This window comes from Prionailurus viverrinus, unplaced genomic scaffold (genome assembly GCF_022837055.1).
Source record: "Prionailurus viverrinus isolate Anna unplaced genomic scaffold, UM_Priviv_1.0 scaffold_35, whole genome shotgun sequence".
In the NCBI taxonomy this organism is placed as follows: Eukaryota; Metazoa; Chordata; class Mammalia; order Carnivora; family Felidae; genus Prionailurus; species Prionailurus viverrinus.
The window spans coordinates 3,548,820-3,564,289 of record NW_025927605.1 but is presented as its reverse complement, the minus strand read 5'-3'; the positions used below and the strand labels follow the sequence as shown (position 1 = coordinate 3,564,289).

At 40.7% G+C, this 15,470-nt stretch overlaps 1 protein-coding gene across 1 annotated transcript; it reads right to left on the bottom strand.

Annotated features, from left to right (window-relative positions):
- Positions 1-12,261: 12,261 nt before the first annotated feature.
- LOC125158510 (keratin-associated protein 9-9-like) lies at positions 12,262-12,780 on the bottom strand. Its single transcript, XM_047845715.1, has one exon. It carries the CDS (start codon positions 12,778-12,780, stop codon positions 12,262-12,264), a length of 519 nt encoding a protein of 172 aa, XP_047701671.1.
- Positions 12,781-15,470: the final 2,690 nt, after the last annotated feature.

Sequence of the window (15,470 nt, the reverse complement as noted above, 5' to 3'; positions counted from 1 at the left end):
TATCCAATTAAGCCAACCCATAACCCTATATCTGAAAATTTTTCTATGAGTCATTCTCAAATAGGAAACACATTAAACACTTATTTTCTGTAAATCATAACATTTAGGGAACAGCTTCCTCATTTTTTCCACACCTCCCCCAGTGATCTTCGAAATCAATGTAAACAATAACAACAACAAGAAAAGCCATTCCCATGATCCAAACTTCAGGGGTCTAGGGCACAAAAGCCTCAGAACAGGAAGGGGCACTAGAATCTGAGAAACTTGCCTCTGAACAGGACCTGCCCACCCTCTACCCCTGACACCATGATCCACTCATGTTCCTTCTCTTGCTCCCAGCCTACCTTCTGCAGGACCACCTGCTGTGGATCCAGTGGCTGTGGGTCCAGCTGCTGCCAGCCTTGCTGCTGCCCCAGTTGCTGCTGTACAGCTTGCTCCCAGCCAGATTGCTCTATCCCTGTACTGCAAGAGAACCTACTACCACCCCCACGTGCTCCTGCCTGCCTGGGTGCCTAGCTCAAGGTTGTGCATTCAGCTGTTGTCAGCCTACTGCTGCCAACCTGCTACCACAGCCCCTGCTGCAGGACTACCTGCTGCTGCACTGTGTGTGTGTCCAGCTCTTTTTAGCCTTCCTGCTGCTGATCGACTTGTTGTAGACCCACCACTGCCCAAAGATATATTTCTAGACCAGTTTACCAAAGTTGCTGTTCCTGTAAGAACTTTCTCCCTAAACTTTACTGGGAACACATGCTTATTCTTCACTTTCATCATCTTTTACTGCAATGCTTGTGATTCTATTAAGGGAATGAAGTCTACTTAAATTTGATCTTATTCTTATTTTCTCTTGATCACTGTAAGAATTGCTGATCTACTCCATCTGGTCAACTCCAGATGCTGGTCAACATCTGTTGATTCATAGTTTCAGCCTTGGAAAAGTGACCATCACTTTTCACTTCTATGGCATTTAAATTGTCTTTTTATTTTATTTTTTGTTTACATTTTATTTAGTTAACATATAGTGAAATGTTGGTTTCAAGAATAGAATTCAGTGATTCACCACTTGCATACAACATCCAGTGCCCATCACAGCAAGTGCCCTCCTTAATACCTGTTACCCATCAAGCCTATCTCCCTCCCGCCTCCCTCTGTCAGACCATAGTTTGTTCTCTATCAGTAAGAGTCTCTTGTGGTTTATTTCTCTCTCTTTCTTCTCTTTTTTACCCTCCTCAATGTTCATGTGTTTTATTTCTTAAATTCCACATATGAGTGAAATTATATGGTATTTGTCTTCCTCTGAATATTTCACTTAGCAGAGTACATTCTAGATCCATTCACATCATTGCAAATGGCAAGATTTCATTCTTTTTGGTGGCTGAGAAATATTCTATTGTGTATATATATACCACATCTTCTTTATCCATTCATCAATCGATGGACATTTGGGTTCTCTCCATAGTTTGGCTATTGCTGATAATGCTGCTATAAACATTAGGGTGCATGTACCCCTTCAAATTTGTATTTTTGTGTCCTTTGGGTAAATACCTAATAGTGCACTTGCTGGGTCATAGGGTAGTTCTATGTTCAGTTTTTTAAGGAACCTCCATACTATTTTCCAGAATGGCAGCATCAGTTTGCATTCCCACAAACACCTGTTGTTTCTTGTGTTGTTAAGTCTAGCCATTCTGACTGGTGTGAGGTAATATCTCATTGTGGTTTTGATTTGTATTTCCCTAATGGTGAGTAATGTTGAGCATCTTTTCATGTGTCTGTTAGCCATCTGGATGTCTTTTTTTTTTTGAGAGACAGAGACAGAGACAGAGAGACAGAGAGATGGAGCACAAGCAGGAGATGGGCAGAGAGAGAGGGAGACACAGAATCCGAAGCAGGCTCTAGGCTCTGAGCTATCAGCACAGAGCCCAACGTGGGCCTCAAACTCATAAACCGCGAGATCATGACCCGAGCTGAAGTCAGTAGCTTAACTGACTGAGCCACCCTAACACCCCAGATGTCTTTTTTAGAAAAGTGTCTCTTCATGTTTTCTTCCCATTTCTTATCTGGATTATTTGCTTTTTGGTGTTGAGTTTGCTAAATTCTTTATGGATTTTGGATACTAACCCTTTATCAGATATATCATTTGCAAATATCGTCTCCATTCTGTAGTCTGCCTTTTAGTTTTGTTGGTTGCTTCCTTCACTGTGCAGAAGGTTTTTATCTTGATGAAGTCCCAATAGTTCGTGTTTGCTTTTGTTTCTCTTGCCTTTGGTAACATGTCTAGTAAGAAATTGCTCTGACTGAGGTCACAGAGGTTGCTGCCTGTGTTCTCCTCTAGGATTTTGATGGTTTCCTATATCATAGGCCAGTATCCCTGATGAACATGGATGCAAAAATTCTCAAAAAGATACTAGAGAATCTAGTTCAATAGTACATTAAAAGAATTATTCACCATGATCAAGTGGGATTTGTTCCTTGTTTGCAGGACTGGTTCAGTATTCACAAATCAATGTGACACACCACATTAGTAAAAGAAAGGATAAGAATCATAAGAATCATCTATCATCGATAGATGCATAAAAAAGCATTTGACAAAATACATCCATTCTTTATAAAAACACTCAACAAAGTAGGGTTAGATGACACATACCTCAATGTCATAAAGGCCGTATATAAACTACCCACAGCTAATACCATCCTAAGTGAGGAAAAACTGAGAGCCTTTCCCCTATGATCAGAAACAAGACAAGGATGTCCACTCTCACCATTACTACTTAACATAGTGCTGGAAGTCTTAGCCTTAGAAATCAGACACAAAAAGAAATAAAAAGCATCCAAATCAGCAAGGAGGACATCAAACTTCCACTGTCACAGATGACATGATACTCTATGTAGAAAACCCAAAAAACTCCACCAAAAAATTGCTAGAACTAATATGTGAATTCAGCAAAGTCACAAGATATAAAATCAACATGCAAAAATCTGTTGTATTTCTATATACCAATAAATAAGCAGCAGAAAAAGAAATAAAGGAATCGTTTCTATTTGCAATTGCACCAAAAACAATAAGATATCTAGGAATAAACCTAACCAAAGAGGTAAAAAATCTGTATTCTGAAAACTATAGAACACTTATGAAAGAAATTGAGGACACAAAGAAATGGAAAAGCATTCACTGCTCACATATTGGAAAGACAAACACTGTTAAAATGTCTATACTACCAAAAGCAATCTACACATTTAATGCAATCCCTATCAAAATACCGCCAGCATTTTTCAAGGAGCCAGAACAAACAATACAAAAATTTGTATGGAACCACAGAAGACCCTAAATAGCCAAAGAAGTCCCGAAAAAGAAAAACAAAACTAGAAGCATCACTATTCCAGATTTCAAGCTATATTACAAAGTTGTAGTCATCAAGATAGTATGGCACTGGCACGAAAACAGACACATAATGCAACAGAATAGAAAACCTAGAAATGGACCCACAACTATATGGTCAACTAATCTTTGACAAAGCAGGAAAGAATATCCAATGGAAAAAAGACAGTCTCTTCAACAAAAAGTGTTGGGAAAACTGTATGAGGACATGCAGAAGAATGAAACTGGACCACTTTCTTACACCATACACAAAAATAAATTCAAAATGGATGAAAAACATAAATGTGAGACCAGAAACCATTAAACAAATTTTTTTAAGTTTGTTTTTGGTGGGGGGAGGGAAAGAGAGACAGAGAGAGAGAAAATGTGAGTGGGGAGGAGCAGAGAGAGAGGGAGAGAAACCCAAGCAGATTCCATGCTCTCAGGGCAGAGCCCAATGTGGGCTCAAACTCGCAAACCATGAGATCATGACGTGAGTCAAAATCAAGAGTTGGAGCTTAACCGACTGAGCCAGCCAGGTGCCCCTAACCAACCTCTTACATGTGTATATTTAGCTCTCCACAGTGATCATTATTGATCATCTTTTTAGATATATGCATTATATTTAGTAGCTTCTGCCAGGTTACTATACTCTTCACAATGACTGAATTTTCTTCTTTCCATTCTTTCCTAATAAAATCTGTATTATCCTGCATCCAATGTTTGTGTGTTTGTGTGTTTGTGTGCATTTCCTTTATGAATTCCTTTTTGAAGCTTTTCTTTGGGTTTCATTCTTTTTTTTGGGGGGGGGGTCATTCTATATTTAATATCTCATTCAGTTATCACTATAGTCCTACAAATTAGGCAGAGCCAAGATTATAATTCCATTATCATTCTCAGTTCAAGGATCAGGAAATTATTTGCCATACAGCTATTAATTGACAAAAGGAAGTCCTTTTATTTCAGGTCAAAGATATTTTTATTTACCTTTCCGTAAGTAGAAATAACACTAGTGATGGGGCATGGGGAAGACGTACATTTTGAATTATTTCTCTAACAATGGAAATAAACTACTTCAGTCTACAAAGACCTTCCTAAATATTCTTCCCACCTTTATGACCAGTAAAGACTGCCTTTAAGAGTTTTAGTTAATGAAGGGAGGCTTTACATCTCTGGGTTCTAATCTGCCACTAGTGCAATCTGTCACCAAAAGTAACCTGAGTATCATTGGCCCCAAAAGTGTTCCTGGCCTTATTCTTGACTAAAGGAGCCTCTTCTTTGATGTTATGGATTGGCATACTGGTATCATTTCATTCATCCTAACAGAAATTGGGATGAAGAATTACATTTGGAAAGAACACAAGCTCAGGCCACAATTCCTGGTCTCCCAAACTTTGAGGCAATTTGGTCTCCTCACCTGGACATTGTTAACAGAAGATAAGTTTGTAGAGGCCTGAGAACTGAAGTACCCTGCAATATGCATATAACCCTTTTATCCCATCGTAATATTTGAGCTGTAAATGGAAAGAGAACAATTTATTGTGTTCTATGAGATAAAGACACATAAGCTAAAGGAAATCAAAATCAGAATTTTCAGGAAAAAGAGGAAAAAAGAGAAATGAAAAAAAGGAGAAGAAAGGATGCACTATTCAAACCCAAGATGGACATTAAGTTAGTTCCCAAGTGGAAGAAACCTGGATTTTTGTATTAAAAGCTGAATAATAAAGACAATAGCTAAGGCACCCAGCAGTACAAGGGTTAATATGGCTCTGTACAGAAAATAAGCAATTTTTATTATAACCATCTTCTTAAGAGATATAAAAATTCTTTGGATTAGTTAACACACTAGATGTGACAGAGAGTGTGATCTTCCTAGAGGGTGTATTGAATATTTTGCCAGATTACTAAACTTTACAATGTGGAGAATGGATGGGAAGAATTAGTAACATTTCCTGAGGGCCTACCACACACTGGCTACTGAGATAGATGCTTTATCTGCACTATCTTTCATTCTCACACAACCCTGAAAAATGGGTATTATTGCCCCCCATATTAGAGCTGAGGAAATCAGTGTTGAAAAATGTAACTTGTAGGAAATTTCATGAACATCAAAACCATCTTGGCTTCAAAAACAAAGCTTTTCTGTGGGGTACAGATGAAATCATAAAGATATAAATCAGTGGAACCCAATTCAGAGTCCAGAAAGAGACACACACTTATTATGCATTGATTTTTGAAGAAAGGTGCCAAGTTTATATTCACAGCAAGTGTGATCTTTTAAACAAATGGTGCTGGAACAATTAAACATCCACGGGCAAAAAAAAAAAAAAAGAATTTCAACCTGTAGTTTGTATCATATACAAAAGCCTATTCAAATGGATTGTAGACCTAAATTTAAAGCCCCAAACTACAAAACTTCTGGATAGAAACAGGAAAAAATTCTGTAGAGCTTCTAGCTTCCACCCCCACCCCATTAAGGAGCCTGCTTTTGTCATGCCACTTGTAAGATGCTTCTAGTTTGCATTATCCATTTGTTGTACTAAGATCCCTCAACAATTGTGCAACTATTCATCTCCAATTTTATCTTCAACTGTAAGTTCTTTATCATGGAAGAGAAGATGATAGATCTTGATTATGAGAATTAGAATCATATAGAAGAGTATTCAAATTCCGGTTCTGCTACTCACTAGCTATGTGTTTTGGGGAAAATATAGACTATGTTTATGCCCCTTTATGAAAGTTTCTCCTGTATTTTGTGTCATCTGTCCTTTATGTATCTTTCTTTTTCCCACTTCCACCTTAAATAGTATGTCCACCCATGGATTAGTCTGGAATCATTTCTTTCTCTTTTTTCCCCTCCTTTATTTTTTTAACATTTTTTAATGTTTGTTTTTGAGAGAGAGAGAGACAGAGACAGAGTTGAGCGGTGGAGGGGCAGAGAGAGGGAGACACAGAATCTGAAGCAGTTCCAGGCTCTGAGCTGTCAGCACAGAGCCCAATGCAGGGCTTGAACCCACAAGCCATGAGATCATGACCTGAGCGGAAGTTGGACGCTTAATCAACTGAGCCACCCAGGCACCCCTTTTTCCTTTCATTATGTCAGCCATTCTTTAGGCAGATATCTCTATAAGAGATCACAATTCTTATGTTTTCAAGGAATACAGCAGAAATAAATCTTATTCAAAATCCTTAATAACATAGAATGTATCTTTCTTTCCCTCAATAACCTTGGTTCTGCCTCCTTTATTTATCCTTGTGTCCATGACTTAGCATAAACTATACCTCAAATTTATAAATTAAACCTCCAGATCAAGGTACTATCAAGAAACAATATCACATACAGAGTTTGGTGCTGACTTCAGTGATACATGACTAAAGGGTACATGATTTGTTTACAAGCACATTTGATTCCTGTGGAAACCTAAAGTAATATGACATATGATCATGGAATACCTTGAATTTTATCAACTGATAGCCTTGGTAGCAGCTATTATGCCACATACAGAATTTTTACTACAACAGATCAACAATTTCTGGCCTGAAAAGGCAATGGAGAGTGGATATACTCCCAGTGAAAAGAGCTGTGAGCAGCACACATGGCTATGCATTTTGTTTGAAGGAAAATGGACTGAGGGAATGGTGTTCATGGCCTGTTGGCAAGTGGTAAAAAGCTTGATTGCTTGGTCTGAGATCTGAAAGCAGCAAGGTTGAAAGATTAGAGAATCACTAGACAGAGTTGGGTGTGTGGACATAAAGTGTTCCCTCTCTATGTCCCCAAATCACTGCCCACCAGAGAGTATCCATCTCTTGAGAGGCTTTGGATGAGTCTGGGATAATGTGCCCCATTTCTCTCCTCAGATGCTCCAGTACTTACACAGGAAACCATGAACTGAGTAGCCACATTGGCATGAATAGAGGCTTTGCATGGAACCAACAGCATGTGCTCTCTGTTGCCATGACTGTCTCTGCTGAATGTGCTGTTTTTCAGCAGCAGAGACTGATGTCGAGCCCTTAATTGGATAACATCCCTCCTGAAAATGAACCATACCACATTGAAGCAAGTTGGTTTAAAGTTTAAAGGATGCTACAGGATCTGTGTTTTGCAGGGAATTACTTAGTTCTTTTTTGCTCTAAAAAGGTACTCAGGAGAAGGAAGCCTTACAAGAATTTGATTTACATGATACCAAAGGACAAATCCAATAAATGAGTCTCTCTCTCATGAGGACACAATGGATGCTCAAAATTATTTGATGCAGAAGAATTACCCAAGGGGCTGGTTAAGCCTGAGACAGAAGATTTCCCTGAATGCATGAGAGCTCTTAAAGGCAACCACTGCTTGTCGACTGAAACATCTGCTCATTGATGCACACTGAGGTGTGGGGCACTGATTTGGGAAGAACTTGGTAAACACAAATATTATCTGCATACATAAGGGAATATTCCTTCCATTGTTAGGAATCAGTTTAAATGCATACCTTGCTGATATTCAGTCCCAGTTTCACCTCAACTTGTCCTGATAGGTAAATGTATGTGCCCTTGAATAGGAGCAGAAAAGCCAGTCTTTAACTTGAATCTGTTCATTTTTACCTACATACCATCACACAGTGAAATTTTCTCTTCTGAAAAATGGAAAATCTTACTTGAGGGATGCTGTCATAGGGCCCAGAATAAACAATGCATGAGATATGCAATATGTATATAGGTCCCTATGTCAGGAATACTGCACAGTGGAATGAAGCACAACTTGGGATGAAAATGGCAAAGATTTATTAAGAAATATAGGAAAGAGTTCCTGTGTCTATGAAGAAAATTCCAAGTGATCATGGAAAGAATAAAGTGGATTATATAAATCATAAATACATTAAAATGAAACATGATGAGATGATTATTATGAAGATAGTTGCAGAAACCTAAGAAAAACTCATGAGATTTGTTTGAGTTACATGGAGGGGGAAGATGAAGATCATGATCCAGTGTCAAAGCAGAGACCAATGCTTCATATTGAGAATTCACCAAAGTGGCACATGATTCATCTACACAGGAGGAAGAGAACTGGAGAAAGTACTCTACACTCTATCAAGCTGATTCACAAGTTCTCAAACAGACATATGAGTAACAGGAATTAAGGTGATAGTATGCTGGTTCTCAGCAAAGTCTAGTGAATTTGTTCTCCAGAGCAAAGTTGGTTAACAAAGGTTGTGTGCAGAGGAGAGTGGTTTGTAAGGAGGCAATCAGTGGCAGGAAGGCTGGCAGCAGTTAGACACACAACAAGGATGCCAGCAGATGGTACTATGGCAAGTGGTCTGACAGCAAGTTGGGCGGCAGCAAGGCTGGCAGCAGCTGGACCCCCAGCACGTGGGCTGGTAGCAGGTGGTCCTGCAGCATGTAGGCTGGCAGCAAGAGGAGCAGCACGAGTGGGTCATGGTGTCAGGGGTGGAGGGTGGGCAGGTCCTGTCCAGATGTGAGTTTCTCTGATTCTGGTGCCTCCTCCTGATCTGTGGCTTTTATGCATTGGATCCCCCAGAGTTAGAACAATAAGTAGAATTTACCTTGCTGTTGTTCATGCTGTTTTCAATAGTCACTGGGGGATAATAAAAGAGGAAGCTATTCCCTAAATGTTATTATGATCTTCAGAGAATACATGTTTAATGTGTTTCCTATTTGAGAATAACTCATGGAAACATTTTCAGATGAAAACAAGATGGTCACATCAGCAGCAACACTCTTGCTACAATAATTTCATTATGTGATATAGTTCCCACTAGCCTGGGATGTGGTTAGTGGGTCAGTTCAGTGGTCTTTCCCCAGTTCTGGTCCTTACATTGCATGTAGATTGGGAATATCTCTGAGGTGAGGAGTGTGATGTTGATGTGCTCACAGTGATGAATTAAAATCATGCCTGAGACCAAGTCTGTTTCCTCACAAAAGCCTGATTCAATATTTTCACAGGCATCTGTCTCTTGTAGCCCCCTAGTCCATCTTGGTATCCAACTTCAATCAAAGACACGAGTGGAGGATGTCTGACGTCATTTCTTCCACATGTCAAGGCAGAATCAAGCAGATAGATAGAACCCACAGTAGTACACTAAGACTAAGAAAGCATCAATCAACATACTTCCTGGATGACCAGTAGTCCTGATTTACCCAGAAATGAAGTCTTTCCCAGGATATGGGACTTTCAGTGATATAACTGGAGGAGTTTGGGAAAACCAGGATGAGGTGACATGACAGCATCCTTCCTTCCTTCCTTCCTTCCTTCCTTCCTTCCTTCCTTCTTCCTTCCTTCTTTCTTCTTTCCTTCCTTCTTTCTCTCTCACTCTACCTTCCTCTCTCCCTGCCTACCTCCTCCTCCTCTTTTACCTCTTCTCTTTTCCTCCTCTGTCTTCTCCTTATAAAAATTGTATCTGTCCACCATCCTTCAGAGTAAATATTGGGTGTGAGGGAAGAAAACTGTAGACTACAGATGGTGTCTTGAATATGCCATCATTATAACTTGTATATTAGTGTGTTTGGGGCAATTTCTACACACCAGATCTGCATCTCTATGTCTAAGGGCTCTTTTCATGACAGTAGAATGTCATGCTGCCTGTGGGTGCCACTCTGAGAAAACACTTAGCCCTTGTTCTGGAGATTTGGCTTATGTGACTTCAGGTCTCTTGCTCCTGAAATAGGGGAATCCCTACATGGGTGTTTGACATTATTTCTGATATATTTCTCAGGATTAAGCTTAATTTGAAAACTGTGACACTGGCCTCCTCTCCATGTCACTGCCTCACACTCCTACCTGTGTGATCTGACCTCCCCAAAGAAACTACATTCACTGGATCTTTTCTTCAGAGTAGCTTCTGGGAGAAACCAAACTCTGACATTACTTTACCCTGCTCAGTCTCAATTTCCTGATCTATACAATGAGAGACTTAACCTACTGTGACATTTCCTTCAAGAATTAAAATTAATGTAAATGAAGCATTTGGTCAATACCTAGAAAGTAGTAGGCAACATGAGTCATGTCAGTTCTTTAGCTGGTCATGAAAACACCCAGTTCTTAAGAACCAGCAGTAGGCAAGTTTGGTCTTAGCAGTCCCTCCAGAGCATCCTGGATACCTAGTCTCCAACATTGACATGTGTCCTGGACATGAGGCTTTACAGCTCATCAGAGGTCCCTCCACTGCTCCCAGGAGGTGACCCAGGGCATAGTCTCATATTCCTCTCAGAGCCTGAATCAAGAATCACATTCCTGGGGAGCCTGGGTGGCGCAGTCGGTTAAGCGTCTGACTTCAGCCAGGTCATGATCTCGCGGTCCGTGAGTTTGAGCCCCGCGTCAGGCTCTGGGCTGATGGCTCGGAGCCTGGAGCCTGTTTCCAATTCTGTGTCTCCCTCTCTCTGACCCTCCCCCGTTCATGCTCTGTCTCTCTCTGTCCCAAAAATAAATAAATGTTGAAAAAAAATTAAAAAAAAAAAAAAGAATCACATTCCTGAGTGCTGAGGTAGCACCATTAGTTCAGGAACAGAAGCACCAGCCTTCTGTCTAAATGACTTCTATGAATGCCCACCTTTTTTTCTCTTTCTCCTTCCTCACATTCTTCTCCCCCCTGCAATAGGCATCTTTATTTTCCTCAAATGCTTCATAGTTCCTTCACAAAATAATGGAGGGTGTTCTGTTCCCTTAGATGGTTCAGAGCTCATGGATTACTCAAAGTCATACATGCCCATTGCATGGTCTCTCAGTCCTTGATTCATCCTTCCTTAATTGTCTGGGTAACATTTTGATCATGATGACAAATTGCCTTATAGTTGGGAAGCATAATATGTTTGGCAGAAAATTACCTCATACCTTTGTACTCTGCAATTAGGTCCTGAAGACCCAAGGAGTCATATAAGAATGTGATTTCCACAATCCAAAAACAAGTGTGTTCAGCTATGTCTCTTTCTCAGGAGGATGCCACATTCTCACCTGTATGTGATGCAGAGGAGTGCTGAGGGGCTGGATGGCACCCAAGGCAACAAAGGATCCTATGATCATAAGAGCTGTAAAGGGCAGGTCCCACTGCCCTCACATTGGCTGCTGAAGGCTGATCTGTAGGACACTGATGTCTGCAACTTAGTTCCAGACATCACCTGCATATATAGGAGAACAATACTTCCATGGTCAAAGAAGACACTCGAATGAACATCTTGCTGGTTTTAACACTCAAGGTGTTTTCTAAATCATCTGGACTTATGAATGTAAGTGCACTTAAGCAAGGTTATAAGATGCAGTCTGAGATAGAAGTCTGTCCATATCAACATATGATATTCCCCTGTGAAATACATTCATCTGAAAATGGAGATTAAAATGTGTGGGGGCCTGTATCAGACTCCAACAGACACTGCATGTGATATGCAGTCTATGTATGAATCCCTATATTGGGAACACTGCACAATAAAACAAAGACAATATGGGATGCCGTATGGTATAGGATTTATTAAGAAATATAAGTGAGACTCCCTGCATCTAAGGAGACATTGAAAGAGACCATGACAGGAAGAAAGCAGCATACAGGAACCAAGAGTACACTGAGAAAGAAAACATATTAGAGTAGACTTTTCATAGTTGCAAAAACCTGTATGTCAATTATGAGGATTTGTTTCTCTAAGGTACTTCGAGGGACAGGATGAAGATCTTGACTATGCACTCAAAACAGGCCTCATGACAGGATCAGAATGCATGAAGCTGGCAGGTGACCCATAAGAAGATGGAAGAAGAGAATCAGGGAGAGGGAGTCCACACTTTATCAAGCTGATTCACAAGCTTGTAAAAAAGAGAGATAAATAACAGAGATATTGGGTATTGCATGCTGGCTTTCTGTAACGTTGAGCAGTGACTATTTCCCAAATGGTAAATCAGATGGTGGTTCTTGGTGAGGCAATCAGCAGCAGGAAGGCTGGCAGCAGGATCCAGAGCCCTGGGCTAGGCACCCAGGCAGGCAACAGCAGGTGGGGTGGTAGCAGGTTCTCGTGCAGTACACGGGGGTACAGCAAACTGGCTGGCAGCAGTGGGACCCACAGCAGTTTTGTCCACAGCCGCTGGACCCACAGCCGCTGGACCCACAACAGCTGGGCTGGCAGCAGGTGGTCCGGCAGCAGGTGGTGTGACAGCAAGTTGGGCGGCAGCAAGGCTGGCAGCAGCTGGAGCCACAGCCGCTAGACCCACCGCAGTTGTGTCCACAGCCGCTGGACCCACAGCAGCTGGGCTGGCAGCAGGTGGTCCTACAGCAGGTGGTCCTGCAGCAGGTGGTGTGACAGCAAGTTGGGCGGCAGCAAGGCTGGCAGCAGCTGGACCCACAGCCGCTGGACCCACAGCATGTGGGCTGGCAGCAGGTGGTCCGGCAGCAGGTGGTCCTGCAGCACGTAGGCTGGCAGCAAGAGGAGCAGCACGAGTGGGTCATGGTGTCAGGGGTGGAAGGTGGGCAGGTCCTGTCCGGAGGTGAGGTTGTCAGATTCTGGTGCCTCCTCCGGATCTGGGGCTTTTATGGCTGGACCCCCGAAGGTTAGACCAATGGGAAGGACTTTCCTTGTTGGTGTTTACGTTGTTTTCCATAGTCACTGGGGGCAATCATAAATGAGGAAGTTGTTTCCTAAATGTTAGGAATTGTTACAAAATAAGTGTTTAATGTGTTTCCTATTTGAGAATAACAAATAGAAACATTTTCAGATTAAAGGAAATTTGTCACATCAGCAGCATCATTCTTGCTTCAATGATCATTGCATCCATCATGTGATCAAGTTCTGCTGATCTGGGTAGGGTCAGAGCAGTGTTCCTTCCCCAGCCTTGATCCTTATATTATATTTGGTTTGGGAGTATCCCCAAGGTGAGGGGCATGATGCTGATATGCTCACTGGGACAGATTTAGTAGATCCCTGATCCTAGGTTGGTTTCCCCACAGAAGCCTGGTTCAAGACTCCCACAGGCATATCTGTCTCTTGTAACACTCTACCCCACCTGTGTATCCCAGTTCAATCAAAGACTCTTGGGTGAGATGTCTGGCATCATCTCTTTCATATGGCAAGGTATAACCAAAGTAGGTGGGTAGGAGCAGCAGCAGTTTACTGGGACTAAGCAAGCATCAGTTAATGTATCTCCTCATGACCAGTAATTTTGATTTATCTTGGAACAAATGGTTTCCCAGGATTTGCAGACTTCAGTTAAATAACTGGGTCAGTGGGCCAACCAGGATGAGTTGGCGACTTTACTTCTAACCTTGTTAACCAGCAGAGTGTGTGGCCTCACCTCACTGATAGCACATTTTCAGTTAATATTTGTTGTTTATATTTCTTTTTTATTTGCTTTCATTTGATATGGGAATTGGATTAGTTAAGGTGATACTTATTTTATCTTTTGGATCTAACATGTTTAAAATTTTTAGGTATACCATTCATTTAAAAAGTATGCAAGTTATTAATCCATCTTGATAGATTATCACAAAATGAACACACCCATATCAATATGACCAGAATAAGAAATAGAAATTAAATCCAGTCTCTCTAATTTATACTTCTTCACTTTTCCCCAAAGGTGACTAATCACTGTGTTGACTTGTAACCGTATAGGTCAGTTTGGGCTTTTTAAAACCTTCATATATATGAAATAGTATAGAATTGGCTCCCTTTACATTATGATTGAGAGACTACCAATGTAATTATTTGTTGTTTATTCTTTGTCATTGCTGTTTCTTTCACTGAATGAATATGACATAACTAATTTCTTGACTTTCCTGTTGATAAACATGTAAGTTTTTTGAAGTTTGGGACTATTAAAAAATAGTGCTTCTATGAATGTTTCTTTGCAGGTTGTTTGGTAAACATATATAAACATATCTTTGGAATCCACCTAGGAGCAGATTGCAGATAGAATTGCTTGGTCAAAATATTTATCTCATTTCTGTTTCATGTGCATGTCAATCTTTTGATTTTTCTGGAAATTTTTCTTATTTCTTTCCCATTATGGATGGGCCAAGTTGAAGGCAGAAACCTTCTTGAAAAGACCACAATTATTATATTTTCAAGTTTTACCACAAAACACATTGAATCCATTGTGCTTATTTTTAGTAGAGAGTAGTTTCTTCTCCCTTCATTCTTCCTGTGATAATCTGGCATTTTGTTTGTGTTGTTTAACTCTATATCCCTGACTCAACATAAATTGTACTTCAAATTTACAAATTATAAGCCTACATGTTCTCATTCTCCCTCCCAAAGTCCATATATTATAGAGAAAGGATAAGAGTATGTGAAAACAATAGTCATTCATATGTCATTGACCATAACATTTTTCCCCTTGGCCTTTTTATGGCATTATATGTAAGCAAGTGCCAAGGTTAACCTCACTAGATAAGGTGTTTTCTAGAAATGCAGTGTTTTGTAGTGGCCTACAGAACATGAACTGAGGATTCTAGAACTGCCTGGTAGACTACTGTGAATAGAGTCAAAAGGTTCAGAGAAACATATATGTTAGAATGGATTTATTTCATATCATCCCACAAACTAATCATGTTCCCTGAGAGGTCCCAAAATAGATTCCTTCACAGAAGCAGTAAAACAGGGGCACCTGGGTGGCGCAGTCGGTTAAGCGTCCGACTTCAGCCAGGTCACGATCTCGCGGTCCGTGAGTTCGAGCCCCGCGTCAGACTCTGGGCTGATGGCTCAGAGCCTGGAGCCTGTTTCCGATTCTGTGTCTCCCTCTCTCTCTGCCCCTCCCCCGTTCATGCTCTATCTCTCTCTGTCCCAAAAATAAATAAACGTTGAAAAAAAAATTAAAAAAAAAAAAGAAGCAGTAAAACATATGCATCATTGAAAAGGTCAGTGGTGGTAGTCATCTGTGGCCAGGATTGATGGTATAAACTGATGATGGAGAACTGGGAAATGGGGGATGACAGAGAGCAGAGTTGTGGTAGATATAATTACTAAAATAGGAAGAAATGTCAACCAGTGCTCCTTGACTCACAGAGATCTGACTAATAGACTATGGCTTCCTTAAAGGTGAGGTAATTATGCAGCCAACAAGAGTATTACCCTGACACCAGTATATACACCGGAAAAGGATCAAGGACAGGTGACTCAGAGGCTGCTGTTAGTGACTTCA

Excerpts from the sequence above, each read along its gene's own strand:
- LOC125158510 (XM_047845715.1), bottom strand. The coding sequence starts at position 12,780 with ATGACCCACTCGTGCTGCTCCTCTTGCTGCCAGCCTACGTGCTGCAGG.